This window comes from Poeciliopsis prolifica, unplaced genomic scaffold (genome assembly GCF_027474105.1).
Source record: "Poeciliopsis prolifica strain line A6 unplaced genomic scaffold, Auburn_PproV2 SCAFFOLD005, whole genome shotgun sequence".
In the NCBI taxonomy this organism is placed as follows: domain Eukaryota; kingdom Metazoa; phylum Chordata; class Actinopteri; order Cyprinodontiformes; family Poeciliidae; genus Poeciliopsis; species Poeciliopsis prolifica.
The window spans coordinates 19054124-19081135 of record NW_026562380.1 but is presented as its reverse complement, the minus strand read 5'-3'; the positions used below and the strand labels follow the sequence as shown (position 1 = coordinate 19081135).

At 39.6% G+C, this 27012-nt stretch overlaps 2 protein-coding genes across 4 annotated transcripts in view; one reads left to right on the top strand and one right to left on the bottom strand.

The window, feature by feature from the left end:
• The window catches only part of shtn1 (shootin 1), a 29836-nt gene extending 19304 nt beyond the window's left edge, over positions 1-10532 (top strand). For both annotated transcript variants that reach the window (XM_055029838.1, XM_055029839.1), the window contains 3 exons: positions 3219-3316; positions 5537-5587; positions 5899-10532. In XM_055029838.1, the coding sequence (XP_054885813.1) occupies positions 3219-3316; positions 5537-5587; positions 5899-6009 (260 nt within the window). In that variant the 3' untranslated portion in view covers positions 6010-10532. The remainder of the gene's footprint in view (positions 1-3218; positions 3317-5536; positions 5588-5898) is intronic.
• Positions 10533-10621: 89 nt separating this feature from the next.
• eno4 (enolase 4) lies at positions 10622-18104 on the bottom strand. Of its 2 annotated transcripts, none has more exons than XM_055029836.1 (13): positions 17780-18104; positions 16659-16787; positions 15405-15574; positions 14989-15113; positions 14593-14762; positions 14370-14498; positions 14066-14134; positions 13699-13863; positions 13436-13561; positions 12927-13101; positions 11987-12048; positions 11541-11658; positions 10622-11054 (listed from the first exon to the last, which is right to left on the bottom strand). In XM_055029836.1, the coding sequence occupies exons 1-13, from the start codon at positions 17918-17920 to the stop codon at positions 10984-10986; spliced, it is 1650 nt and encodes a 549-aa protein (XP_054885811.1). In that variant the 5' UTR covers positions 17921-18104; the 3' UTR covers positions 10622-10983. The 2 variants fall into 2 exon arrangements, with proteins under 2 accessions (XP_054885811.1, XP_054885812.1); XM_055029837.1 differs by having other exon boundaries at positions 10623-11054; positions 17773-17870.
• Positions 18105-27012: the final 8908 nt, after the last annotated feature.

Below are 27012 nucleotides of genomic sequence, written 5' to 3'. Positions count from 1 at the left end.
TCAAGATATTGAAGGAATATGTCTCAAGATCAAGTGGAAGAAAGTTGATCTGTTGGGAAGTTTTGGCCATCAGATAAGACATCTATGTCAAATGCTACACATCACCAAAAGCACACCATCCTTCCTGGGAACCATGGTAGAAGTAGCATCATGCGCTGGGGGATCCTTCTGAGTAGGAGGCCCTGGAAGACTTGAGACGGTAGAAGGAAAAACAAAAGCAGAAACAACCAGAGAACTGCGTTTTCAGAGGACATTTGTTTCCCCAGTAAGACACCAGGCTTTCACTAAAGTTAGACAGAAATGATTTAAATACAACAAGGTGGATGTCCTGTAGCGACCCTGCCCGGTAGTGAAGTGGTGGCCTGCGATCCAGCCTGACGGAAAGCTTAGCATGAAGAATGGAGGGAAAGTGCAGCGTTAAGTGAGTCCACTCTGACCCCCTGCTGGGATGAGAGCCAGAGGAGCAAACGCTAAGCACCAGTTTAAACGGGGGAAATATTTCTACAAAATATTTGTCATTATTTTGTAGAAATCAGTTTTGCTTTAATGATGATGTGTTACTTTTTAGACTTTTTATTTTTGTCAAAAAAGCCAAAGTTTGTTATTCACGACTGATTTGTCAAAGCAATAATAATAGGGAAACATCTAATAGTAATAGTGTAACATCCAAGGGGGTGAATACTTTTAGTGCATGCTTGATTGAAAAGGAAATGCTTATTTTATGGAAACATATCCGACTTCACATCTCTATTATGTCACACATTTAGTGGTGATACTTTAACTCAGTGATTACAACTATTCATAAGATAGTCCACAAGCCATAACATGGACATGGTCAAATAGTTTTATACCGCAATGCAGATTTTCAAAAGCTGGTGGAAAATGCAGATGGGCAACTTTCTGAATTTGATTAACAGGTAAACAACATTTCAGCGTTGAAAATATTCACAGTTCTCTTTGTCCCTTTGTTAATTATTTTAGATTTCTGCCTTTAGCAACAAAATGAACTGCTTGTTCCTCCGTGTCATTCAGTGCGTAGTGGGGTGCATAAAACCATTTTCTTTTTTTGCCTTCTTTTAAAACCACTAAAACTCTTTCAGCTGCTCTATTAACCAGAAGCCCTCTTCGCGTTCAAAGGTTTATTACTCAAATTAAGTTCTCAGTTTTTCCCTGGATTATACTCTGTATGACATAACTGGTTTAAATACTTTAAGGTGTTTTTTATTTCACACCCGATCTTTGAAACTGAAAGTTTCTTATTAGGACAAAAGATGCCATCCTTCTCAAACTCTGCATGTTTGACCTCCTCAGTTAACATTTTAAATTCTGTAATTTGTGAATTTAAATTGAAGCCTTGACTTGTCGAAGCAGGTGAGTCGTCCATGTTGACTAAACAGATTGAGCTGAGTCCTCATTTTGTCCAATAGTGATCAAACATGTGAGGTCTCAATAGAGCACCATACACACAGTATTTTAAAATTACATATGAGATTGAATAGGCACCAACCAAGGATCTTCTGCTGTGACTCCTGAATAATGGTTTCATTTTAAGCACTGAAAGAAAAATATTTTGCTATTACTTTAACGCAAAATTGTTTTTGTGTAACATTTTAAAAGACTTCTCTGGAACAAACATTCGATTGTGAGCGCCGCTGAATGTTCCATTTTAGAAAATTAAATATTAACATCCCTTTTTTGTGAATGGACAGAGTTTTTGGCTGAAATAAATTATTTGTTCTCATCTCTTTCAGCCTCTCCTTGAAAAACTTTTGTATGGAAAATTGCATATTCGCGTGTGCTTTTATATGGAGAGGCATTCTTGGCTAAGTTTGCTAACCTCAGACATTCGCATTTAACGGACTCTGAACTGTGATTACTGCTAAATCAGTTGTCATGGTAGTAGTTATAAAATTTCCCATAATTACGGCCGAGCTCAACGTCAAAATAATTATATTACAAATGGCCAAAAAGATGCGAGATTAGATTGTTCACCAACCTTTCATTCTAGACCTTGTTGAAAACTTATTGAAAAGTTCTAACACTGCTAATTTCTTTCAGAAAAGAAAGAAAAACAACTTTCAATCTAGGGTCCTTCAGTCATGTTCAATAAATTTTAACATTTATGAAAAGCTCAATTATTTCAGTATCTTCATTTCCACACAGTGTATAGATCAATCACAAGAAAAACCTTTCAAACCTTTTTTTATTATAATGATTTTCATCTTCCAGCCAATGAGAAGGCAACATTGAAAATCAGTATATAACATCAGTCTAATAAAAATATATTTGTTTAATACAGTCATGTTAGCTTAACAAAAAGATTGTTTAACATCTGCTTAGAAGTTGTTTTCTTATAAAAAATGCTTTTAATTTGACAAACGAGCCTCATCAGAACGCATAGTTTAATATATTTTATAGACTGAATAGATAGGGATGTGGTAAATATTAAACAAACAGCCTCCAACAACACTTCTGCACGCTCTTTACAAAGTCATGTCAGGGTCATATCAAGGCCACAGAGGGCAGATGTGGCCCTGATGTGACCTTGACCAGATTTACATCAAGACCACCTCGATTCCTTGCCACAAGATGCTCCCATCAGTGAGCGTCGTTTTAAGTTCAATCCGGCTCAGGACTGAAATCCATTTGCTGTCTAGTGACGAAGGATCAGTAAAGTGCAGTTCTGCTGCTGAACTTCAAATGTCTGGGCCGAGCGGCAAAGATGTGTGTGAGCAAGTTGGCCAACAAACCTCATTCGGTTCCACCAGTTGTGTCTGGAGAAGTGGGCTGAAACCTGAGCAGACTTTTGTGAAAAGCTTTTGAAAATATACTAAAAGCATTTCACCCAAGTGGACAACTGAGGAGGTAGTTCAATTGAAGAAGTAATTCTAACAAATACTGAAGAAAATGTATGTAAACTTCAGATTTTCCTTTAAATCCTGATTGACCTAAAGAGGGAAACATTAGTGTGACTTAATGCCAAACAATGTGGAAAGAAAATTGTGGCTCTTCTTTCTTCGGGGCGTTTAAACATCTGACTTCAAATGTCTGAACATTGACCTAAAGATATATGTATATATCTTTCTAATTGTATTCATTATTAACACTAACTCAATAATAATTTTTGTGTTCATATATTCAGTAAAAGCTACACATTTGTTTTGTTAGCTGCTGGCAGTGAAACGTGACTCCTGTGTTCCTCTCTCACTGCAAATCAGACATCCGGCACCAGGCTGTGGAGGAAATGATGCAGAGAATTAAAAAAGGAGTTCAACTTCGACCAGTGAAACAGCCACCAAACAGAAGTGAACCAAAGGTAACAACAGCCTGTGATCCATTTATATTTACATTTCAAAATCAATTTGGATCTGCTTTCAGTGACTCCATGATGAAGCACCTAAATGCAGAAACTGAGTGAAAAGATAAAGCAATTATTTCCCAAGGTAATAGAAAGAGACAAAAGTTGAAGCTTAACATCAAATTTGGACTAGACGTCAACCATTTAGTTTAGGATGCACCCAAATGTGCATTTGGTCAAGGCCAGTGAAGGATATTGGACCAAATAGCATCATCCCATCCCAGATTGGCACATAATGTGCTTGTTTGTTAAAAACGGACCAGGTAAACTTTCTTCAGCAAGAATTTATAGACACTGATGAGCTGGGAAAGGGCAGAGTGGAGTTTAAGTACCTCTGGATCAAACAATGTGACATGTGTAGAAGAAGGTATATGTTGGTGAATTTGTTTTTACACTTTCTCTGTAGAAATGCTACGAGTGTTATAAGATTTTTACAAGGGCATACTCAACTGAAGTGTTCTATACTGAAAAACTATTATCAGATTAGAGGACCCTGCAGGTTTTAGAAGTGTCTCTGCTTCAGCACATCTGAGTCAAATAATCAGGCCATCGGTTGGACTTGACTGCATACCGAGGCGGTGGTTCGGTCCTTCGAGGCGAGTCAAACCACCTAACAGTTGCAGGACACCGGAGCCTCAAGGCCCAGATTTCAAAAGGCCTGACCTTTTTTTTTTTTAAAAAAAAAAAAAAAAAACAGAACAAATCTACAAAATATAAAATTGCGTCTTCCTGTGTCTTCCTGGCAGCAGCCAGTCACTGCATGTTGGCATTTTGGATCATTTCGCTCGGCTTGTTTCGCTACATTTAGTGCAAGACCTTCGATCTCCCCAAATTGCATGAAAAACCGTGCCCGTGTTTTCAAAACTATGAGTAAAAGAATCCTAAACATGATTTTGGATGGTTGCGTAAAGAAAACAAAAATAACACAAAACCACTCTCATTGCACTCAGTGTCCTTTTGTGATGAGGTTGATGATTAAAACACTTGAGGTTTAAAGTTTTCATCAGCAGGCCTTTGTGAATAAAATGGACCAGATTCTTTTTCTTTTTCCTCTGATTCGTTTATCTTTTAGTTTTGTGACACCCAACTGATAGTGTGTCCTCAAACCGAGTGAATTAACATGGTCAAAATAGGTTTCTTTGTAGGATTTAGTCAGGCTGAGAACATAGAGAAAATAAAAAGGCAGTTTCTACAGGAAGTTCTTCTGGGCTCTGAAATAATTGCTAAACTAGAAATTTATGTCATTGGGATTTTCAGTCAGCTTATAACTTGTACCAATTCTGAGCAATACATTCCGTGCAACCTGCATCCATAACACAGACTCATTGTAGCTTGAGATCCGCCTCTGAAATTCACTATCTGATGCAGACGTGGGCAGAGTTTTACAAGTGACAAAATGTAAAAGTCAGACGCATGGCATTTACCACGACGACGTTAAAAACGGCCACGTCCGAACAAGTCGCGGTTCCAACTTTCATTCAGATGACGAAGCATACATTTATTTCAGAGCAACAAGACATGTAAAAATATTGTTTTTTCTTCCATGCTAAAACGGACATCATATTGGTCAGGAGTTTGAAGAACAACAGTACCAAATGCAGAGTGCATTAAACACTAAACATGGACAAGGGAAATGGAGCATTGTGATTGAAACAGAAAATGTGTCTTTGCTGCTAAAATCACTGAAGTATACCAGCTGCAGATTCTAAGTGTTTCAAAGCCTGTTTTTTTTGTGTGTGTGTGTGTGCATGCGTGCGTGTGTGTGCCTCCACGTGTGTTGAGCATACAGTATATTGTTCGGTGCTCTCAAATCCATCAGTGTTCGGGATTATCTAAGAGCTTCTTGTTTTGTTAAAACATGACGTACGGTCAGGACTTCTTTCAGTCTCCTTGTTCCTCCTTAACAACTCTGTCAAATTAGATAGCATTAGGGGCTGCTCTGCAAGGTCATTATAAATAATGAGGATGGAAAAATTGTCATGACTCAAAATGCTTATGTGTTAACACATTTGCTTCTTGTAGAAAGCATACATCTTCATGCTTGAGTACAATGCTGTATCTTTGTGGTGAGAGAAGCAATTTATTCTTTAAGTGCTGAATGAGGTAAAATAAGCATAATGTGTCAGGCCGCTGTTTATTTACCAAACCCATTTTCTCCTCCTATTTTCCTTTTATCAGATGGAGAGGCTGCCCTCTAATTCTGCCATTCAAGAACTTAAAGGAATCATGGTAATGGGACTTTGAAGCCGTGTTTTACTAGTTAAACTTTCCCTTTTTTTCCCCGTCTGTATTACGGAAATCTTTACTTCAGCATCCATATCTAGAAAGGTAGTGAAAAACAGTCTAGGTAGAAAGTACCAATCATCTATTCGATTGAGGTAATCGACTGGTTGGATAAACATACATGACTAAATGTCTGATTAAATTCTCTTTTAGTCGAGAAAGTCACAGTGAAACAAATTCAAGAATCACATTTATTTGTATTTAATATTCACAGTTATGTCCCTTATGTGTCCTGCATGATTTCTTGACCTGTCCAGGAGAATTTCAACAAAACTCGCCCTCAGCCCAAAGCTGTGTCACCATCAGCAGGCCAGGACGAAGAGCTGCAGAGGATTCTTCTGAGAAGGCGGGACAACCTGAAGTCCTAACATAACGCCGCAAGTCACTCTCCTCATCATGTACATTGTGAAATGCTTACGCCGTTATAAGTTATTGGATTCATCCAGAAGTGTAATGTCAAGAAAGGCCTTGTTCAGCCTCGGTGGATAAGAGTCATGATCCCTTTGGTTATGATCCTATTCCGATTTTTTTTTTTCACACTTCCAAATATACACGACTTGTATGTGCTCTCCAGTGTGAACTGGCAAACAACCTGAAAGTGCCCCGCATGCGCAGTAGGGGGCGCAATAACGTCACACACAGAGTGCGTGCTCAGTGCCTGCCATGAACAAGAAGAAGAAGTAAATGTGGATGCTAACAGTGGAGCATAGTTTACTCATTTAAAGTTGTTGTCCAACCAGAGCCAGAATATTAACAACTTAATATCACCATAACTTAACATGTTATGGTTGACTATCATGACAACCATGACGTTGGGTTATCAGGGTCACAGTCAAAAAAAAATCTGACCTGTGTTGGTCAGATTATGTCAGTCAGTCAATCAATCAGTCAATAAAATAAAAAATTGGAATTGGGTCACTTCAGGCTGCAGCCTTTGACTCAACAAACTTATTGTCTTACCTTCTGAGAAAAAATAAAGAAAATTTAAGTCAATATTTTTTTGCATAGGTTTGGGTTTGGTTTGGTTTTCTTTTCAGATTTTGTCCCCGTTTCTTTTTGAGAGTGAAACCTGATGATTTTCTGTGGCTGGATGCGGAAAACATTAGATCACCTTTAGAGAGCAAATGTTCACTCTGCATTTTAAATGACCCATGAAGTCAGATTCTAAGAATCCCTAATATACTTCACATATAAACAGATCTCCACACATAAAAGAGGGAAATAGAAACTGTTTGGGTACATTTGAACTAAACCGAATAACATTTGTTATGCTATTTACAACTATCTCCAACAGAAAGTCTTGTTAAGCAGCAACTTTGACTGATAGTGCTTTTGCCTGATCTTATTGACATAAAAAAATAATATCTTGTTTTATTAAAATCAGTAGCATACAATTTCCCTGCAATTTTTTACAGTCCTGCAGCTGAGATTTTCTTTGCTCAATTTTTTTTTGAATAAAATCAAAATATAAAATACATAGTTTGTTTCTACAATATACTGTATGTATTTTATATTTTACAAACTTTGTCTCTGTCACTGCATGTGGGCTTTTAAAAAGCTATTCATAAATGGAAAATTAAATTTAGGATTAGGTCGTTGTGATTTATTCGTACTGGGATGTTGACATGCATTATCACTTTCATGGTAACGTGATCAACTTCTGATTTTTTTACTAAAAATCAGAAGTTTCTTTACTCTTTTTCTAAAGTGCACTACTAGAATAATGCAGCGTTTCTGAGCCTGCAGCAAAAATAAAAGTCCTCGTCTGCAGAACACTCACAGAAACTAATTGATATTTTGCTCAGCAAGAATTCCAGGGAGATGATATAGTTAAAGATGTGATAGGTACATTTGACAAGAATGTGATTTTTATATATTTGCTCAAACATTCACTATGTCCTCATAGTTCAGGACAATAGTGAACAAATCCACTTGCTCTGGCTCCTCGCTGTGGTCCCACTGCTGTGCAGAAACACTTCGGTCCTAGTCAGAAAAAGACAATCTCTTGCATTAATCATAGTAGGAAGCAACTCTCTGCCTGGCTTCCTAACCAGATGGCCAGACAGAGACTTAAAGAGAAGCTACAAAAGCAAATGACATGGATTAGCAGAGCTAATTCTGTTGCGACTGCTTATCCAGAAATGTTGACATCACCATATCCAGCACCAGTCAAGGGCCTCTTCACATTCGTTGCCAGTTTCTGGCAGTTTGCAGATGCTATCGTCTCCTGTTGTTGTCTGTATTGCAGCGGTTCAGGAGTAGACTCTGACCGAAGACACTGTTGGTGGATTAGTCTCATAAAGAGGACACCTTTTATCTTATGTTTTTCATTTCATGCAAAAACCTTTGTTGTGCAACAATCTCCAGAGGTTTCAGAGTCATCTCCAAAACAGAAGCAGTCATGCTTTTCTTTAGCAGGTTGCTGAGTTGCTGGCTCTGATCCTGCTAGACGATGGAAGAACACGACACACCGAAGATATTCACTGCAGGAACCTCTTCAGAAGCCAGTTAGGATTATCTATCTATCCATCGATCTATCTGTCTGTCTAGATAAGGTTTAGGCTGTAAAAATGAATGGAAGTCAATGGAAAGTCCCTACAAAGATAGCCACATAAACCTGTGTGTGTGTGTTATTATTACTACCTTGTCAACCCACTGAGAATTTTCATAACTACAGGGATCAGACTAAACTATCTGCTGGCTGTTTTGTTACAGTGTCTTTGGCTGGATTTCCCCTTAAATCTCCAGCTAGTGAAGGCTTTTAGTCGGGTTTAGACCAGAGGATCAGCCTGCATCCTTTGAATGCAACAAAGGCCAGACTGCTGATTAAACCACGCTGTCAGGCTTTCCTGGTTCCGTTTTGTTTTCCCTGACACCTGCCCAGACTTCCCAGATTCCTGCTCCGGCGAGGAAGTGAAACACGAGAGCTGTGGACTATGACAGATGTCTGTCACCTATTGTGTCGGGCTGTTAATTAAGGCTTTAAGCTTCATTTAGCACTGAGATACAATTTCCTCCCCAACCGAGCCACCTAACACAGTCTGTGGACAAATGGAACTGAAGTCTCTGACCAGATTCAGCGGCAGCACGTTTTGAAGTGTACAATCATTGGTTTCCTTTTTCTTCCTTCCTACAGACACAATGTTACACAAACACGCACACACTTTGTCTGTGGATGCAAAGGCAGAATACCAGCAGCGTGCCTGTAAAAACAGGGTGAAGGTGAACAAACAACATACAGAATTATAACGTGTAGATTACCCTGGATATCATGTTGAAGGAGGCGTTAAACAGCCCACCACACTATGACATGAAATGAAACTATAGGGTTGTTTGTGTTGGTTTCTGTTGCTGCCTCATTAAATCCTCCTCGACTAGAGATGTTTTTGTGACTAAGGCCGTCCTTTAGGCTCTACAGTGAGGCCATATTTAATACCAGCTTTGAGGAGCGACTCTCTACCGTTTCCCTCTTCCTTTTATGAGCTGACAAGTTGCTTCCTCCTTTCCCGCTGCAATCTACTAAAGCCCGCCAGACTTGCTGACTTTAATTATCAGATATACACACGTTTTGATCCAGGCAAAACATACAATTACACGTGGCGTGTCCTTTTTCCCCCCTCTGCCTGGTTGCCGCTGCCACACCTCTGATCCTCGTTAATCAACACAGCAATGGAATAAATTGTTTTGTTTTCGTTTGTTTTCTTCCCTAATTGCTGTTCCCTTATAGCAATTAGGGAGTTTTTATTGTGTGTGTTGTGGGAATACTTATCTTGACCTGTTTAGTCAGTAATTTTATTAACTTTTCCACAGCACACAGGGCCTGTGCCCTGTGCCCGCTGTGGGCCCCTCACTCACACAAGGCTGTGTGTCCAGCCTTTGCTGCTCTTTGCATATTTTGTTGATTAAAGGTTTGTTCTCTGACATTTAACTTGTTGACTGTATAAAAAACACTCAACAAGTTAAACTGAGTGCAGCCAAAGACGTGTAACCTAACATTTACTGAGAAAGAAGCAAAAAAAAAAAAAAGGTCTTGTTTTACTCAAAGTGGCCAGTGAAACAGTTACCCTGCTATTATTGAAACATTTATTTCCTGATGCAATGTCAATTATAGTCTGTTTTTTTGATCTTGCATCACACAAAGTTGGACTTTATATAGTTTTTTTTTTTTAGCTGCTTCCTTGATTTAGATTTTTTTCCGTCTATTTTTATATTCACAAAACAAACCCAAAGACAAACCGGGCAACTTTCTTTCCAATTGTGCAACATCCAGTTTAATCTAGATTAACTAATTTCTTCTAATACAATGTAGTATTAGAAGAAATGATTCTGATCAGATTTGATTTATTATTCAAGTTAAACAAGGCGATGGTGAAATTCAATTAAATCATTCAATTCTATTAAAAAAAAAGATTTGTGTGCGCTTGCCAAGCAGAAACATAAACATTATGGTTTTAGCAGAGTTCAGTCTGCCATGTTTGGAGTTTGTAAGATATAGTTCCAAACTGGACAGCAAAACCGATTGTCTCAGGGAAGTTGGTCTCTTTCGCGGGAAACGAGGCGCTAAGCCTTTTGCTGACGCAAAACGGTTGCTAATCCGACACAGACGGAATTATTTTAGAACCTGATAATACAAGCAGAAAAATAAATGCATACCAGCAAGACTCAGATTTGCACAGGCTGAAAGCAGATTGCTTTCTTAAAAAAAAAAATCGGGATCTGCACAACCGTGGTGGAAGGAAACCGGTGAAACTCAACCACAACATTCACAACGGAGGTTTGTCTGGTGTTTCATGAAACAGTGCGACATTGCAAAGGTGGGAAATAAGCTGAAAGACTTTTTTCTTTTTTTTGCTTAAGCTTTTTCAGCTGAAACTATCCAGCAGAAACTCAAGTTCAGCTGGATGGAACTCAAAAAAAAAAAAAATGAATTAATTAAACGGCAAAAATCACTGGAAGCTTTCAAAACTTTATTTTCACATGAACATATTTTTCTCTGTATCAATTATGTTTGATGTGCTGCAAAATAAATTCATAAATTGTGCTTCCAAAGAGAACCGAGCTGCTATTTTCTATCTGCACTGTTCACTTACAATTTATTGGCATTTAATATGCCTGAACATTTTATCGAACAATTTATTGGACACATGAATAAAACAGATGTTTTCCAGTCTCACTTTATCAGAAGTGGTTTGGATTGAGTTTCATATCTAGGCTAAGAAAAAAAAAAAGGCTACTAGAACATTCAGATTAATGCTGACCACTCAGTGTGGTTCATTAGTGCTCACAAGGAAGAACAGGAAGATTTTCAAGGTTTGTTGAAACAGGCCGGACTGTTGGCTGCGTCACATGGTTTCCTCTGCTGCAGCCGGCTGTTCCTTTGGCTTTTCGCTGAAGAGCGGCGGTTCCTTACAGACTGGGGACGAGACCAAAACAACAGAAAGAGCTAAACATTGCGAATCTTTAGTAAACATACGCACACGCTCTTTTTCTGTTTCTCAGTCAACTCTGAAGTCAGCAAAAAAGTATCAAGATAAACGATAAACACTGACAAACCGTCCTGACTGCAGCTGTCTTATGGCCTCTTATTACACTCACATACTCAGTGCTCATTAAACCTCTGGTGTCCCCGCCTGCTTTTCCAGAAATGATGAATGGGAACGTATTTGTCCTTGTGTGTAATTAAGTGGCCAATTAACAGATTCAAGGTAGAGGGGGTTCTCATTCTTCCACTCTCCCCCACATCAATACATGTTTGCATGATTCCTCACACACAGTGTCCTTTCACGTCCAGCGCAGTCAGAAATGTGTTCTCAGGCTCAGACCTCACTTTTCCTCGCTTTGTGAGCGCCGCCTTGTCTGTCCGCCTAAACAAGTCAGAGGAGAAGAGAAAAACACCTACCCAGAAGTCCTTGTTGGGCCAGTTCTTCTTCTATAGATATCAGGCGATTGTATTTAGCTATCGTCTCACCGCCACTCAGACCTCCCAGTTTGACATAGTCCAGCCCCAGTCCCACAGCCTGAGGGAGGAGAGAAAGTTTCAATGAGGTGCACAGGTTTTCCCAACCAACCGACAAACAAACAAACAAACAAAAAAAATCAGCTTAGTTTGGGTGGGCCGTCTTCCTGAATGGCTGTTGGCCGTAAAGTGGCGAAAACATTTGCATTACACAATTATAAAAATGAATTGTCTAATGAGGAATATTCTGAGTTTTATTCATTAAACAAACAGTGACAGGAGAATTTATGAGCCTGAGCCCATTAAATGAAGCTGCTGTCCAGCAGAAAGGTCACAGTGACATAATATAAAGGAACATGTGACACTGAATGACAGAGAAGAGAACTCACTAAGTCTGCAAAGAATCCATCACTGCCGGATTCACTGAACATCGTATCCATCACCAGTGAACCTGCAGATCAAAATTTAGAAAATCCTCACAAAAAGGTAAAGAATTATTTTTTTTACAATCCATTAAAAACTTGTAAAGAGGAAAAAAGCAGACAGAAAAAAAAAATAAGTATCGTATCTGGATAATATCCTCTGAATATTATCCGAGGAAGGCCTGTGTGAGTTCTGTTCAAGTCAGTTTTTCTTTTTTCAAATACTAGACCTGTCACGATAACTCATTTTGCTGGACGATAAATAGTCCCAGAACGTATTGCAATAAACGATAATGTTGTTGTTGTGAGACCATTTTCAAGTAATACAATACAGCTCCAATGGCATAATAATGCGAGGACACTTTATGAAGGACCAATAAACTTTAAACTCTAATGAACATTTAAACACTGGAACTGGGAGACATTTGGATTATACAAAATAAATAAAGAAAACAACAGAAACAAAAAATTGAGTTATGAAGTCTGTGCAAACAAAATTATCTTTTAAAACAAGGGATAGTTGAGACCAAAACACCAGACTGAAGACTTTTATCATTCAGTTTTTGGTAAAAAGAGAGAGATAAAAGATAAATGATTGATTACAAATCACGCAATTTATTGATTTTTGCTCATATTTATCTGCACACACATGCACATGCACAGCATGTTATTCTATTGTCATAGGGTCTTTGCCTTGACTTTCATTCATTTTCTACAGTCTAACCATAACCCTACACCCAACCACCACAGACCTTACCTCTAACCCTAAAGCAGCATTTCCACTCGTAGGAATCAAGAAAATGTCCCCAAAGGAACTACAGTTCCCACAACCACACATTGTAGACAGAAGTAGGTTCCCATTAGGATATAAAAACCTGGCATACACGCAACACCTCCCATCTAGTACCTTGGTAGGAGAATGTGGCCTGGATGATGTCGGTGACCGTTGTCTCGTTGGCATATCTGAAGACATAACCATGGACTCCTTGCAGGACTGGAGCCTGTGGTTTGTGTGTGATGTCAGACAGCAGTGAACATGAAATCCCAATCCTATTGCTAAGTTTCTCCCATTGGTCTGCCTCCTAACAGAAGACACATTAAAGCAATCTTAGACAAGAATCCGGTCACATGTTTGAAGAACTGTTCAGAACTGAATGGCAATCGATAAACATAAAAGCCAGATTCGCACATCAAACAGGCATTTTAAAGCGCCCATCAGCAAAAACAGTCACTATGAATGACAGGCAGATTTGTGTGAAACAAATGACCTTCTGAATGTTATTGTGCGTTGTTGATGTTGTGCATGCATTTTCTGTTTCATAAACCCTCTAACAAAAAGCTTGGGACATTGAGCAGAAGTATAAAAACAACATTAGCAAACAAATTAGGACATAACTTCAGATGCCGTGAACTCACTTCTCTCCTAAAAGGATCGATCACGGCCACCACCGCCGGGTATTTGCTGATGAGGTTGTGATACACCTCAATCAATTCATCCGCAGACTTCAGACCTCCTGTTGCCACTTCATACTTTCCCTTAGACTGAAACAGATACAATAAACAGGTCATTTATTTAATTGAGCTGTGTCCACATAATAAATGACAGAAAAAAAAAAAAAGCACCCCCCAACACAACGGTAGCATTACTATTGTAGTTGGAAAATCTTTGGCCGACTTACATAGTCCACAATTTTCGGGCCGGCACAGTTCAGCGCCAAAAAGACATCAACTCCCAGTGGCACTTTAAGGTTCGTGCAGGCGTCAGTGATGAGATCGAGAGGCTGTTCGAGCCGGTCGCAACTCGCTGTCAGCACTCCGTTGTGCGACACCGAGGACAGGGCGATCTTGGAAAAACAGCTTAGCTTAAGCTATCATATGAATGGCAAGTGCAGTTCGCATACATAATAAATTAAATCAAATAATTCCAAGTTTTGCTGAAACTAAGACAGCATCATTCAACCGGGTGAAGTAGAGCTCTTTCATGTGCAAATCCTTTACAGAAACTTCAAGTGAAAAACATACAATTTATGCAGCAGTATCTCTCACCCCGCCTTTTCCTGACAAGCTCATCAGTCTCATCATCTCCTTCTGTAACTCACAGGCCAACGTGACGCTCTGTTGAAGATATTTACAGCTTCATGACTTTTCAAAAATGGTGTTGGGAAATGTGACAAATGTGGTAAAATATAGAACATCCACAGATGTCCCTGTGTAAAATTCTGACAACCAAAATGAAGCAATGGGGCAATCACGAAAAAGTTAGAAACAGAAAACCAGTCCATGACAACTGTTAACTCATTGCTGTCTGTAACAGACAAAAAAGGCAAAATGTGGTAGAGCAGATCAATACCTGTTTGACTGGACGTCCCACTTTGGAGATGAGAATAATTTCTTCCAGTAAGCATAGTTTTCCAGGGGATTTCTTCCCGCAGCTGAGCAGAGTTATCCAGGGTACAGGAACATGAAAATGTGCCGGTTCCTTAGGCGAAATAAAATGTTGCATTTCCACCTTTTGAATGCTTTCAGTATTCTGTAAAAATATCTGTAAAATATTTGGATTTTTGCTTTCAAACCTTTTGATTCTTCAGAGCTGATATATATTTGTAAAGAGGCATTGCCTTTATTTTTGCCCCACATTTAGCTACAGCCAGGGACACTGAGCCAACAGCCATGCCTTCCAGCAGAACCGGCTCTGCAGGCTCTGGTGGAGGAAACAGCTTCTCATCAACAAGGCTCTTTTTGCCTGTAATGTAAGAAAAAAGTGATCTCATATTATGATTCTGGAAAGAGATGGTTTGGACATCCTCTGTTTCTCTATTTGATCATGACGCTTCCTTTGTTACTCATCTGGGATTTGTGGCTGCGGTTGAGTTTTTTCTTTCTTTGTTTGCTTTTTCAGACTGATTCATAAGGAAAATATCAGAGCCACCTTGAGGGGCACAATAGTAGAATTCCAGCAGCACATTTACCTTTACTGCCCTTCTTGTCCTTTGCTGGTGTTACTTGTGGTGTGACTGGTTCGGGCTCGCTGGCTTCAGCCTTCAGCTTGTCACGCCTCACTTTCTCCTCCTCACGGTAGGACGTGAAGAAATCACTGCCAGGAATAACACAAGTTAAAATTTAGCCGTCAATAGAAACACGACATTTCTAAAACATCTCAGGAACTCGGCGTAGGATTTAGCAGCATTAAAGCAGAGAAGTTGTGGAGTGCAATAGACAGAAACCAAATTAGTTTTTAAAATTCCCATTCACTGTTAACAGGACAACATTAAAGACCTCAATCGACCCTCCCTCCTTTCCATCTGGTAATAGACCCCTAAAAAAGCCTCCTGTGTTTGTTACGTTAGCTGTCATTTGTTAACTTGAAAACAGGTGGAGTCATTACCTCAGCATTTGATCAATTTCATATTGATCACAGGGGTTCTGGTCCAGTAGCAGTCCCCTGAACGGTTCCTGTATCCACTGAAGAGCGACGTCCACATACTCAGAGCTCCTCTGACTCTCTTCAGCTCCCACCGGTGCAAAATGACTTACGATGGCTGCTGATGACATGCTCTGAACAAGAGAATGAACTAGTTCATGAACAGAATTCGCTCTGTTTGATGGTTTTTTGGTATTTTAAAAATGGTGTATCAGTGTATCACTTTCAGTGTATCAATCGTGCTGCCCCTAACATCTAGCTATACATAAATACAATTAATTTCACAGTTGTTCTGGAGATTAACTATGCATGCATAGTTTAGTGAAGAAAGTGGAAAAAAGAAAAATAGCAATAAAATGTTATTAGTGCTCAAAGCTTAGAATCACCAATAGTCTCAGCTCTGCTCGACAAGCATCAGGAATGCAAAAACACACCGCAGAGAACAACTTATCTCCTAACTGATCTTCGTGACACAACTCCTTTACTTCTTTTGAGCAGCATGGTTTATGATACTGCTCAAAACATAAGCTGTTGTGGCATTTTGTCGGGCCAGATCAAGAGGGAAGCCTTCGTCGCGGTCACTCTGTGTGCAGCAGCTGGAGAAGGGCTCGGCTTGGCCAGGGCACCATGTGTGGAGCTGTGATTCCTCTGCTCCCAGGACACCTGAAGCCAGCCTCAGACTCATTTTCAGTTGGGATATTAGTCACCAGATGCCCAAAACGGTAGAGTGGTAGATGTAGCTTGGATCCGAAGCTTTTTCAAAGACGAAGTCTTTTACTTGGCGAGTGGGGAAGAGGATTTTAATGTGTCCCCCCAATGAAGTCATGATGCACCAAAGAGGAAGAAAGTATTTTTGATCATAGTCATCTTACACCTTGATTTTGCTTAAAAGAAAAGAAGGTGAATAGAGTGCATTCTGGAATTCAATTTTACCTCTTTTTTTATTTTTTGTTAAAAGTTCTGTCCTTTATGACCGGCCTCAACAATATCCTGCTGTGATTAAAAGATTAGCAGATTTTAACCTAGACAAATTGACTGAATGTATAAAAAAAGGGAAATTAAGACTCCTATTTGGGATTAATGGGATCAATGGAACAAAGAATAGTGAGACATCATAATTTTGTGACATATTAAAATAATCTAACCTTGTGATTATTTGACAACCGCCTTGTTCTTCATCTATGTGGACGTGGTGGATGGCTTCTGAAATACTTTTACCTTTTCTTTGTTACAGACGATGCTGAAAATCTCTGCCTCAACGATAAGCTGTCCATTTCCTGAAAAAACGTCTCTTCCTCTCAGATCACTGATCCTTGGTGGTGTAGACAGTTTCAAAAAGGCATCAGCCTGAAGGAAAGTATTTGTTTTAACAAAAATGTCGCACTCAAAGGCAATCGCTTATTTGTAAAGATTAAAAACACAGAGAAAAAAATAGTTCTCAATTCTAATACTCTCAGACATTGTGTAATACTCACAATGTTTGAACAGCAAAATATGGCTTGGTTTTTTTTTAAGGTTACTAATTCTGGTAATCTGACGAGAGGGTGTTGCATTTCCAAAAATTTTTAAATTACTACTAGTTTTTTTTTCCTAATTACAAAAATTAAAACAATATTTATATAAAGGAATTAAGATTCCAGTTTCATGTAGTAAATATCTTTACTGTTAGTCTGACTATGGCTACATAGTTCTAAAGTCTCTCTTCCTACTGTGGTTTTTGTTTTGATGCTAGCATGACAGCTGTCATAACAAAACAACAACAAAAAACCCCGAGCTCCAATGCATTCCAGATGTGCAGCAATTTTGCCACGCATACTCTTCCCACCGGAATGGCATTTTTAACTAAAACTTTTCTGACGACATTTAAACGGTCCTGCCAACGTGCGCCTGTCGGTTCTGAAGCCAAAAATTAGCATTAATGCTAAGTTTAGCTAGAGTATATTAAGTAGCACGTGTATAATCACAAGCATTCTGATTAGAATGGACTTGCGTCAGCCTGTTAAAATTACTGCATAAGCTAAAATCAGCCAAAATGCTAATGTTGTGGTTAATTTTAGCCAAAAACATTAGCTAAAATTAGCCAAAACTAATTCACTTAAAAAAAAAAAGTCACTTCGTTTCTCTCCCGAACGGAGCGGCGGTTGGTGTCAGTTACAATGGCAGCCGTTCGCTATGTAATTCTATGGCGGGTCCCAATAATAGAAATACTTGATAATGAGACATATTTAGAGTGACTCAAACAGTTGTGGCTTTTATCTCCTATTAACTGGCTTTATAATCGGAGTTGTGAGTTGTGACGGTTTGCCCCCCTCAGCGGGGAGAACAAACTAACCTCCTACCAGGTAGCCATGAACGTCTGCGGGCTGCCGGACGAAGAGCTCGTTCAGAATCCTCTCGATCGTCGCCGGAACTCCGTTCTTCCGGTAAAACTCGGCCGCCGCGAGCCTCAGTTTGTTTATGTCCATCTTCTCCTCCGCCATCTTCTCCGGGCGAGGGGGCTGCTTGACGTTGACGTAGATACTTATTTAATTTTTTGTCCAACCGGCTCTCCCACACACAAATACACACACACACACACACACACACACACACACACACACACACACACACAAATTCGACCGGTTCCAACGGAGTTAATGTTGTGCGTTACCATGGAAACATAATGCACAGGTGAACACGGGCGCATGGGAAGTCAAAGTCGAGTACTGCGATCGTTTTTCTTTTTCTATTTCTTTTTTTTCTGAGTCAGCGGGGTCAATTATCATTCGCAGCAAACTGCAGGTTTTGTTTATGAGCCGCGACAAAACATGAACAGGGACGTTCTTGTGAACAAGTTACACTCATTAATCCTGTCTCACATCCATCCCAGTAAATATTAACACAACAGAACATCAAAAAGCTTCATCCACTGGCCGAGTCTGGTTTTGCTCGTCCGTTTAAATGAGTCGTCCCGGTACATTTGCGTGACAATGCAAAGGTGCCGCGTTAGGGGGAAAACACCATGACAACCGATCACAACAACAACAACAACAACAACAAAGGTGAATGAATATTCCTGGAGTGAGGACGCCCCGCGGCGTGGCTTGGAAGGCCTTAACCCTGACTGCTTTTCATTACGGCCGGTGTCAAACCCATTACTGCGGGCTGTGATTGCTCCGATGCGCATCCAGCCTCATCGCTGATCCCTGCAAGGCCGCGACGGCCGGACAGAATTCCTCCCATTATTAGTGATTGTCAACACGCTGCAGGGCCAATGAAAGAGCGTGTTGACAATGGCGGAAGAAGAATGTTCTGGAAATGTCTTGTTTTCTTCCCTTTCTTGCTGCCAAACGGAGGCTTTACAAGCAAATGTAATAGGAACATTTTAATATTTTACTATTATTATTATTATTATTGTGACACTTATTTGATGGACAACACTGTCTTAAACATGACATAACAACGATCATGAACATGAAGACACGTTTCACTTTTAATACAAAAGTTGTATTAAAGACTATTAAAAGTGTCAACTTTGCATTAAAAGTGTCATTATTTACCTCATGACAACAAACAAACATTCATAAAGGCTCTTTCATCATCATGACAGGTGATGTCATGTTTATGCACACCATTAGTAATCACTATCATTTCTGCTATTATTGTTGTTATTTTTATTATTAACTAAACGCCTGTTCTTGACTTCTTATTCTGTTGAGCTGAAAGGCCTCGGCAGTTTCCTCGCACCCTAAAGTTGTCCAGCGGAAGCGAAAGTGGAAGTCGTTGCTTTTAATTTGACATTTCCTGTCAGGATTCATTTGGACATGTCATCGCGGGACATCCCTTCTGCTTTTCGATCGCAATAAATAAATAAATTTAAAAATTTCTTGTATCTTTTTTTTTTTATTGATATCAGACTTAACTGAAGAGCACATTTATTTTTGTGGAATTCTGTGAATGTTTTTTTGTTTGGTGCGATAATAATAATAATAACTATTATTATTATTATTATTTAGGAGTTTATTCCAAAGATCTCTCATGTAGAAACCCCGAGTCGTGCCGTGAGGTTTGACCAGTTCTCAGCTCTACCTGTTTGTGCCCTCTGACCTCTGGGTGACTCTCAGCCTCAGTTCGTGTCCAGGCTGCTGATGTCTGTCAGCAGTGTGGAAGTGATGACGGCGCCTCGCGTCGTCAGCCTTTTGTTGCGTCTGCCCCTGTTCACTCAGACACACAAACACCCTTCAGATGATCCAGATTGAAGAAGCAAATTACGCAGGGCTTTTTAATGGTTGATATTTAAAGTATAAGAAGGGAATAGAGAGATTTTTTAAATTTTATTTTTACCCTCCTCCTCCCCTTGTTTTTTTTTTAAATTTTGGTAGGCTTTTGGTTCAGCTTGTGTAAATCAATAAATTGTTATAGTAATAATAATAAAAGCTGTTTATTTTATTTATTCATTTTTAGTTTTTTTTTTTTTTTTTTTTTTTTTTACAACATCCACACAGGCACATACAACAAACAAATCATAACCAGCAAACAAATAGATGAAAAGTGAACTTTTCTCCACAAATTGAAGCACACTCCTTTACCGTCTTAACTTTCGCTTTTCATTGAAGACGTTGTTCTGGTTGGGGGGCCTCCGGCTGGTCTGAGGGCCCACAAACCCCCCGAGCTCCAGGGTGGCCCACCGTTCCAGTGCAGGAAATCAAGCATGTGTGAGGGAACTGGTGACCAAATTGGACTCTTTGTGTGTCTGTTGTGTGGCTCAAAAGGAAGAAACAAAGAATAGGATGTGCTACACCGGGGAAAGACAGAAGTGCAGATGTTCACCACAAACTCTTTGTCCGAAGCCCATCATCCCAGACCAAATCTCATCTGAAACCATTTCCATTCATATCTAGCATTCAGAATGTCTGATTGAATACACATGTTTAATGCCATGCTGTTTGTTTCAGAGCATACGCCAACTAAAAGCCCAAAATACCAACATCAAACCGTATTTCCGCACATAGTTTATAGCTCTTGGGTCCATGTGGGATTTGGAGAAGTCACATTACTCTCCTCTCCTCCTCCTTCCAGTCGGACTTTCAGTTTTTCTTTCTGAATCTCTTTCTAAACATGGCACAGACTCACACAGAGGAAGTCAGCAGCTCATGTTCTGACACGGCTCAAATTTTACAACACGCTGCACAGACATGGAGCCCGGCAAGGAGCCGCAACCTCAGGCAGCTCAGAACAGAAAGTAAAATCCACTCAAGAAACTCCACATTCAAGCTGTGATTCTTAAAGAAAGAGTAGCTTTTATTTAAAGCGCAGGTTAGTCCTGTACTTTCTCCTGCAACAGCTGAGGTTATAATAGAGCTGTCATTCCTTTTGCTGTGTGTGTGTGGGTGTGGGTGTGTGTGTGTGCGTGTGTGTGTATGTGTGTGTTTTCCTTCCTCTTTTTTCCTAGGGTGCCTATAGGCTTTTAAAAAAAATGGAGCAGCTGCAAAGAAAATGATTCACGTGTGATGACCAGTTTGGTCTAAGTGACTCAAATGGCATATAAATTGGGCTGTATGAAAAGTGTCTAGAACTAATTTGTCACAGGACGAACTATGAGCATCTTTTTGTTAGAGTGCTGCTGCCCGTTGTAAGGATCCACTAGGAGTCCTTGAGGGTTTTTAGGGATCCTTAAAGAGGCTTTGTGTTGGGTGTCCTGGCTAAATAGGGAACAATTCACTGTTGCTGTTATTCTCTCTTTTCAAATATTTGGATTTGGAGATTGGACTTTTTTTTGTTTGTTTGTTTTTTTTTTTGTCCCCAAAAAAATCTCTCTCAAAGACTCTAGTGTTTTTTTGGGGGGGGGAGGGGGGGTTTGTCAAAAGATTAAAAAAAAAATAACTTAAATGTTTTGGGGTAAGTTAAATGGAAAGAGAAATGCAAGAGAGAGAGCAATTCTTGCACCACAAAAGACAAAAACAAACAAATAATAATAAATAAAAATCCCTGTTCTTTGGGTCACTGTTAATTTGCATGTCTGTGTTTTACCTTATATGTGCAGGGAGATTCTGCTCAATGTTTCTCCTACCAGGCGGATCTCCGGCGGCCACCTGTTGCTGTCTGTCCTTTCACAGAAGCTTTTCAGGGTTTCACCAGGCGACTCGTCCTGGCGCGGCGCGGCACGATGGTGTTTATGTCATTCAAATGAATCCCATTTGCAATTGTTGGGAGTGGTTGACGTTACGCGGCTTGCTCAGGGCCTCCACAGGTCACATGAATAAAAGTAGCCTCTGGCCTAATTGGGACATCTTTTTTTTGTTTTTTTTTTTCCCTTCAGCTGAAAAAGCAGTTGTTGCGTCCAGGTCTCTGCATGGCCACCGCCACCTCTAATTGCATCTAATTAAAATCCCCCTAATCATGTTTTCAAACTTGACCAGGTGTGTTTTGAATGGAAGCGCTGGTGGGCCTTTGGAGCACGGTCCTGCGAGTTTCATCCAGAAACAGAATCGCCTGCGACGATGATGCAGAATGCTTGGAGGAAACCAAACATCTACGCCTCACTGTGTGTGTGTGTGTGTGTGTGTGTGTGTGTGTGTGTGTGTGTGTGGGTGTGTGTGTGTGCGTGTGTGAGTGCGTGTTTAGTTCAGCACTGAACTTATGACTGTGTCACCCAATGTGAAAACATCCTTAACAAGCTGATTAGCTAAATCACATCAATCTAAAACTCTTTTTTAAAAAAAAGTAATTAATTTAATGGATATTTTAACAAAGGTCCATAGAGTTAAAACAGATGACTTTTTGCATTTATTTTATTTAAATAAATATGCTGATGACCAAAGATACTTCAGACATACTCATCTTTATTTTAATCCCGTCTGTTTTACTTCACGATTGAATATTTTAGATTATGACATGTCCAGGGTGACCCCGCCTCTCGCCCATTGGGCCCCAGAACCTCCTGACCCCACAGGGGTGTTAGAAAATGGATGGATGGACATTTCAGATTATACACAGGGAAGATTATTGGTAGAATATCTTTTAAATTTGTTGTAAGAAAAGTAAAATATTTTCTATTTAACATGTGCCTTTAGTGTCGTGTGAAATCATAGTAACCTAATTTTTAAGTTGTCTGAAGTCGCCCAGAAGCGTTTTGTTTCCATATTTCAGCATGTAGTTCAGGAATGTTTTAAATCTCTCCTTCTTCTTCTATTGCTGTGCCTTTAAAATTCATCATGTTAATTAGTAATGGCGTTATTCACATTAGCCAATTATTAGCAATTATTCTGCCCAATATTAACATCGTGTCCATCTTTCAGATTGGAAAGTCATGGAAGTTACTGCTGTTTTACCAGGCTTTCAGTTGGCTGGGAAATCAAACGACCTGTTGATTTCAATCTTTCAACCTATAAACACTTTTTAGGTTTATATTGCACTTAAAAAAATAAAATAATTATATAAAAAAAAATCTCTTCATGAATCCAGACGTTCAAGCTTCATAGCATGGACGTCTACTGAGCTTTCAGTCGACTTTTTTTCTAAGACTTATAAATGGGCAAGCTGCTAGTAACGTCATTCTAAATGTTTTGAGGAATTAAACTGGCTGGTGGCCGAAACTCATCAGATTCTTCCTCTCTACTGGTTAATATATACATCTCTACTGGTATTCTCACAAGAACCTGGAAGTTCTGCAAAACTGAAGGAATTATTACAATCCATGTCAACAAACATGCATGTGTGCATGGAGTACTGAATTTTGCTCTAATGAGAGCAAAATTCAACTTATAGGTTTACAAATGTGTGAAGTGACATGAGGATGTTTGTAGAGACGAAATTATTTCACAACAATACGTGATGATTATTTTCTTTTCTTTTTTTTTTTTTTTTTTTTTTTTTTGGTTACCTGTAAGGATTTCTTTGTCTGAGCTGTAATTTAATAACGGTGGAAGCCTGCAGTTTCTGCATCTGTACTGCCCTCTAGTGGCCTTCGTGGTGTACTTCATTTTTGCTCCTGCAAATATGTAGTCAAAAATCACCTCTTCTAAAAACTTCACAACTACACGAAAAATGATTTTGTAAGAACTTTAAAAAAAAAACAAATAAATAAAAAATGTAGATTTGTATGACTGAGTCACAATGTGGGAAACCATCTAAACTGTTGAATACTGCAGTAATTATTTACATTTCTGCACAATACGCTGTTAATATTTGAAATTCATGAATGAATAAGACCTCAGATTTTTTTTGTTTTGTGATTAAATGAAAGGTATATCAAATTCTAAAATCCTGATTAAAACTGTGTTTCTTTTTTTTATGTTCTCTTCCACAATTACTCAGGTCAAATAACCAATTTCATCTTAGAAAAAGAAAATAACATGTTCACCTCTACATAAGAAAAGCTTTGTGTGTCTTGTGTTCTGGTTGTAACAGCAGATAGAATGTGTAATGCTGACTGGTTATTAGACAGGATGAGTTTTTGTTTTTACAAAGAAAAACCTATGTAGCAAAGGATCTCACTATTACAGATGTTCAAGCCAACAAGAACTACAAATCCAACCCAGTGGCTGGTAAGACAAATATCATAATGTCACCTACTAATTATTTCGATGCAACGATCCAGAAACCCTGAAGCTTTGAAGAGGGAGTGAGAGCAGACCTTCACACCACGCCCACAATTCTCCCTCAACAAGTCGGAGATGTGCCTGTGAACAGCATTCACATCAGTTCTGTGTCACGCTGGCATCAATCATTTATTCTGTGATGCATTAAAAATTATAAATGTGAAGGGAAAAATAAACAGGGCTGCTCATTTGCTCACTTTTCAGCTAATAATTGTAAGAAGGAATGAGTATGAATGCATAACTTTGCTGCAGTCACTGACTCAGTTCAACAATTTTTATTTATTATTTCATTTTTTTCAACCAGTTTGAACAATGAAATGAATTTGACTGCGTTGTTTGATAAAGATCAAATTTGGATTCTAATTTGAATACAATCTGCATGACTGGATTTAACCAATTGATTTTTTTTCTGCGTGTTAATTTATTGTGTACAACAATGTCATAAAACACACAACTTTAAACCAACATTGACCCTATGTGTTGCACATTTCTCAACAATTTAAAGCAAAAATATATTTCTTCAAATTTTAGGTTCTGTGCTAAAAGCTTCACATGCTGATTTATTTTCATGTTAATCAGGAAACTGAAGAAAATGAATACTTTAGTCAACAGATATGAACTATAGATACCTCACATCATCAGACATTTTCACTGAGTTTCTAGGTATGAAACTGGAGGAATTTAAATGTGATGCTTCCCAGCCATAAAAAAGTTGAGGTGTACAGATTCAGTTTTGTCTGTCAAATCAGGACTGAGGATATTACGGTTTCCTGCTGCTTACTCATAAATACCAAAAGTAGCTTTTAACACTCCTTTCTCTCATGTGATTGTATCTCATATTTGACGCTTTAAGCGACGCTTTCTTTGTGTTTTTGATATTGTGTTTTTGTTTTTTTTACATCTCTGTTTTATTTTTTTTCCTTCATAGCATTTTAAATTTAAATGGCTGTGAGAACAGTGCCATAGAGATAAACTTACCTCGCCTCGCCTAATGTCTAAGTGACTTGCACAATGGAGTTCACACTTAACAAGCCCACAACAATTGTTGGTTATAAACCATCTTTAGTTATTACGCTACCTAGACGCTACAAAGTGCTAAAAATAATGGGTTTGATATGGAGAAAATAAAAATGAATAGACGTAAAAATTCAGGCCAAATTTATATAGCTATACATTTGGCTTGAGCTCTGTAGAGCTATAGATCTACAGCTTGATCTATAGCTCAGGCTATAGATATTGTTGCTAATCTGCAACAATATCTATAGCTTGATATTGCAAAATTCCATAGGAGACTAAAAGAGCCACTTCAACCCACGTTTTGAATGACCTTCTGAACCAGGCGCACTCCAAAGCATCCTGTCCATAACTCTTCTACATGCTTTCAACGTCTGGTCAGTGAGATGAATTGAGTTTAGCTGTCATGAAGTGTGGTGGTGGTGAGGTGGTGAGGCAGACGCTGGAGACCCAGGTAGGTGAATGGTGAGTAATTTAATGAAAATTATCCACAAAAACACAGTCAACAATGTAGTCCGCGGCCAGGCAGCACGGCTGAGCGGAAGCCAGGGCTCAACGCCGGTAGCAACTGGTCTTACAGGCGGCTAAACAACACAAAACGGCAGACAAAGGCAAAAGTACGACAAGGACCCGACGAGGAACAAAGGACACAGGAGGGACTAAATACACTGAGGGTAATCAAGGGAACAAGACACACCTGGGAACAATCAAGGGGAAGACAGGACAACGAGGAGACTCAGGACACAGAAACTCGGAATTAAAAACACAGAAAAACACAGAACCTGACATTAGCGAAGGTTCAATGAGGTACTGGTCGGCCCGGAACCCAGACGGGCAGTTCCTGTGGTATGGCAGACTGGGGTGGTGGTCCCTCTATTCAAAACGGGGGACTGCAGAGTGTATTCCAACTACAGGGGGATCACATTCCTAAACCTCCCTAGTAAGGTATATTCAAGAGTTTTGGAGGGGAGGGTTAATCAAAGAGTCAGTGCTCGGATTCAGGAAGAGCAGCGTGGTTTTCGTCCAGGTCACGGAACACCGGATCGGCAGCCAGGATGAGATCAATGCCTCCAACTACGCTCTTTACCCGGAAAAGGATGGAGTGAGTCCCTTATCCGGGTCACAGAAGTCCTGTATTTCAGGGTCTTGTTCACGAATGAGGAAAAAATGAAGCGGGGGATTGATTGGCAAATTGGAGCTGCATTTGCAGTGATGTGGACTCTGCACCTATCTGTTGAAGTAAAGAGAGAGCTGAGGCAAAAGATGAAGCTCTCGATTCACTGGTTGCTCGATGTTCCTACCCTCATCTATCCTACCCAAAGTCGCAAACTTTGGGTAGTTACCAAAAAGATAAGATCACAGACACAAGTGGCTGAAATACGTTTTCTCCTCAGGATGTCTGGGCTCTTGCTTAGAGATAGCGCTGGGAGCTCGGTCATCTGGGAGGAACTGAGAGTAAAACTTCTGCTTCTCCATGACAAAAGTAGCCAGTTGAGGAGGCTTGGGCATCTAGTTAGGATGAATGCCTTCCTGGTGAGGTGTTCCCAGCCTGTATCACTAGGAGGAGACCCAGAGGAAGTCCCAGAAAATGATGGATTGAGTATGTTCCTTGACTGGCCAAGAAATGCCTTAGGATTCCCCTGGAGGAACTGGTCCAAGTGGCTGGAGAGAGGGATATCTGGGTCTCCTTGCTTAGGACATCTGGGTCTCCTTGCTTCCATTTATGCAGGCAGAACCTGCATAAATGGAAGACAATGGATGGATGGATGGATGGATGGATGGATGGATGGATGGATGGATGGATGGATGGATGGATGGATGGATGGATGGATGGATGGACGGATGGATGGACGGATGGATGGATGGATGGATGGATGGATGGATGGATGGATGGATGGATGGATGGATGGAATAACTACCTCAGGTTTCTTTTACTGCCTTTAAATCAACACATCTGTTCAGGGTGAGATATCTAAAGT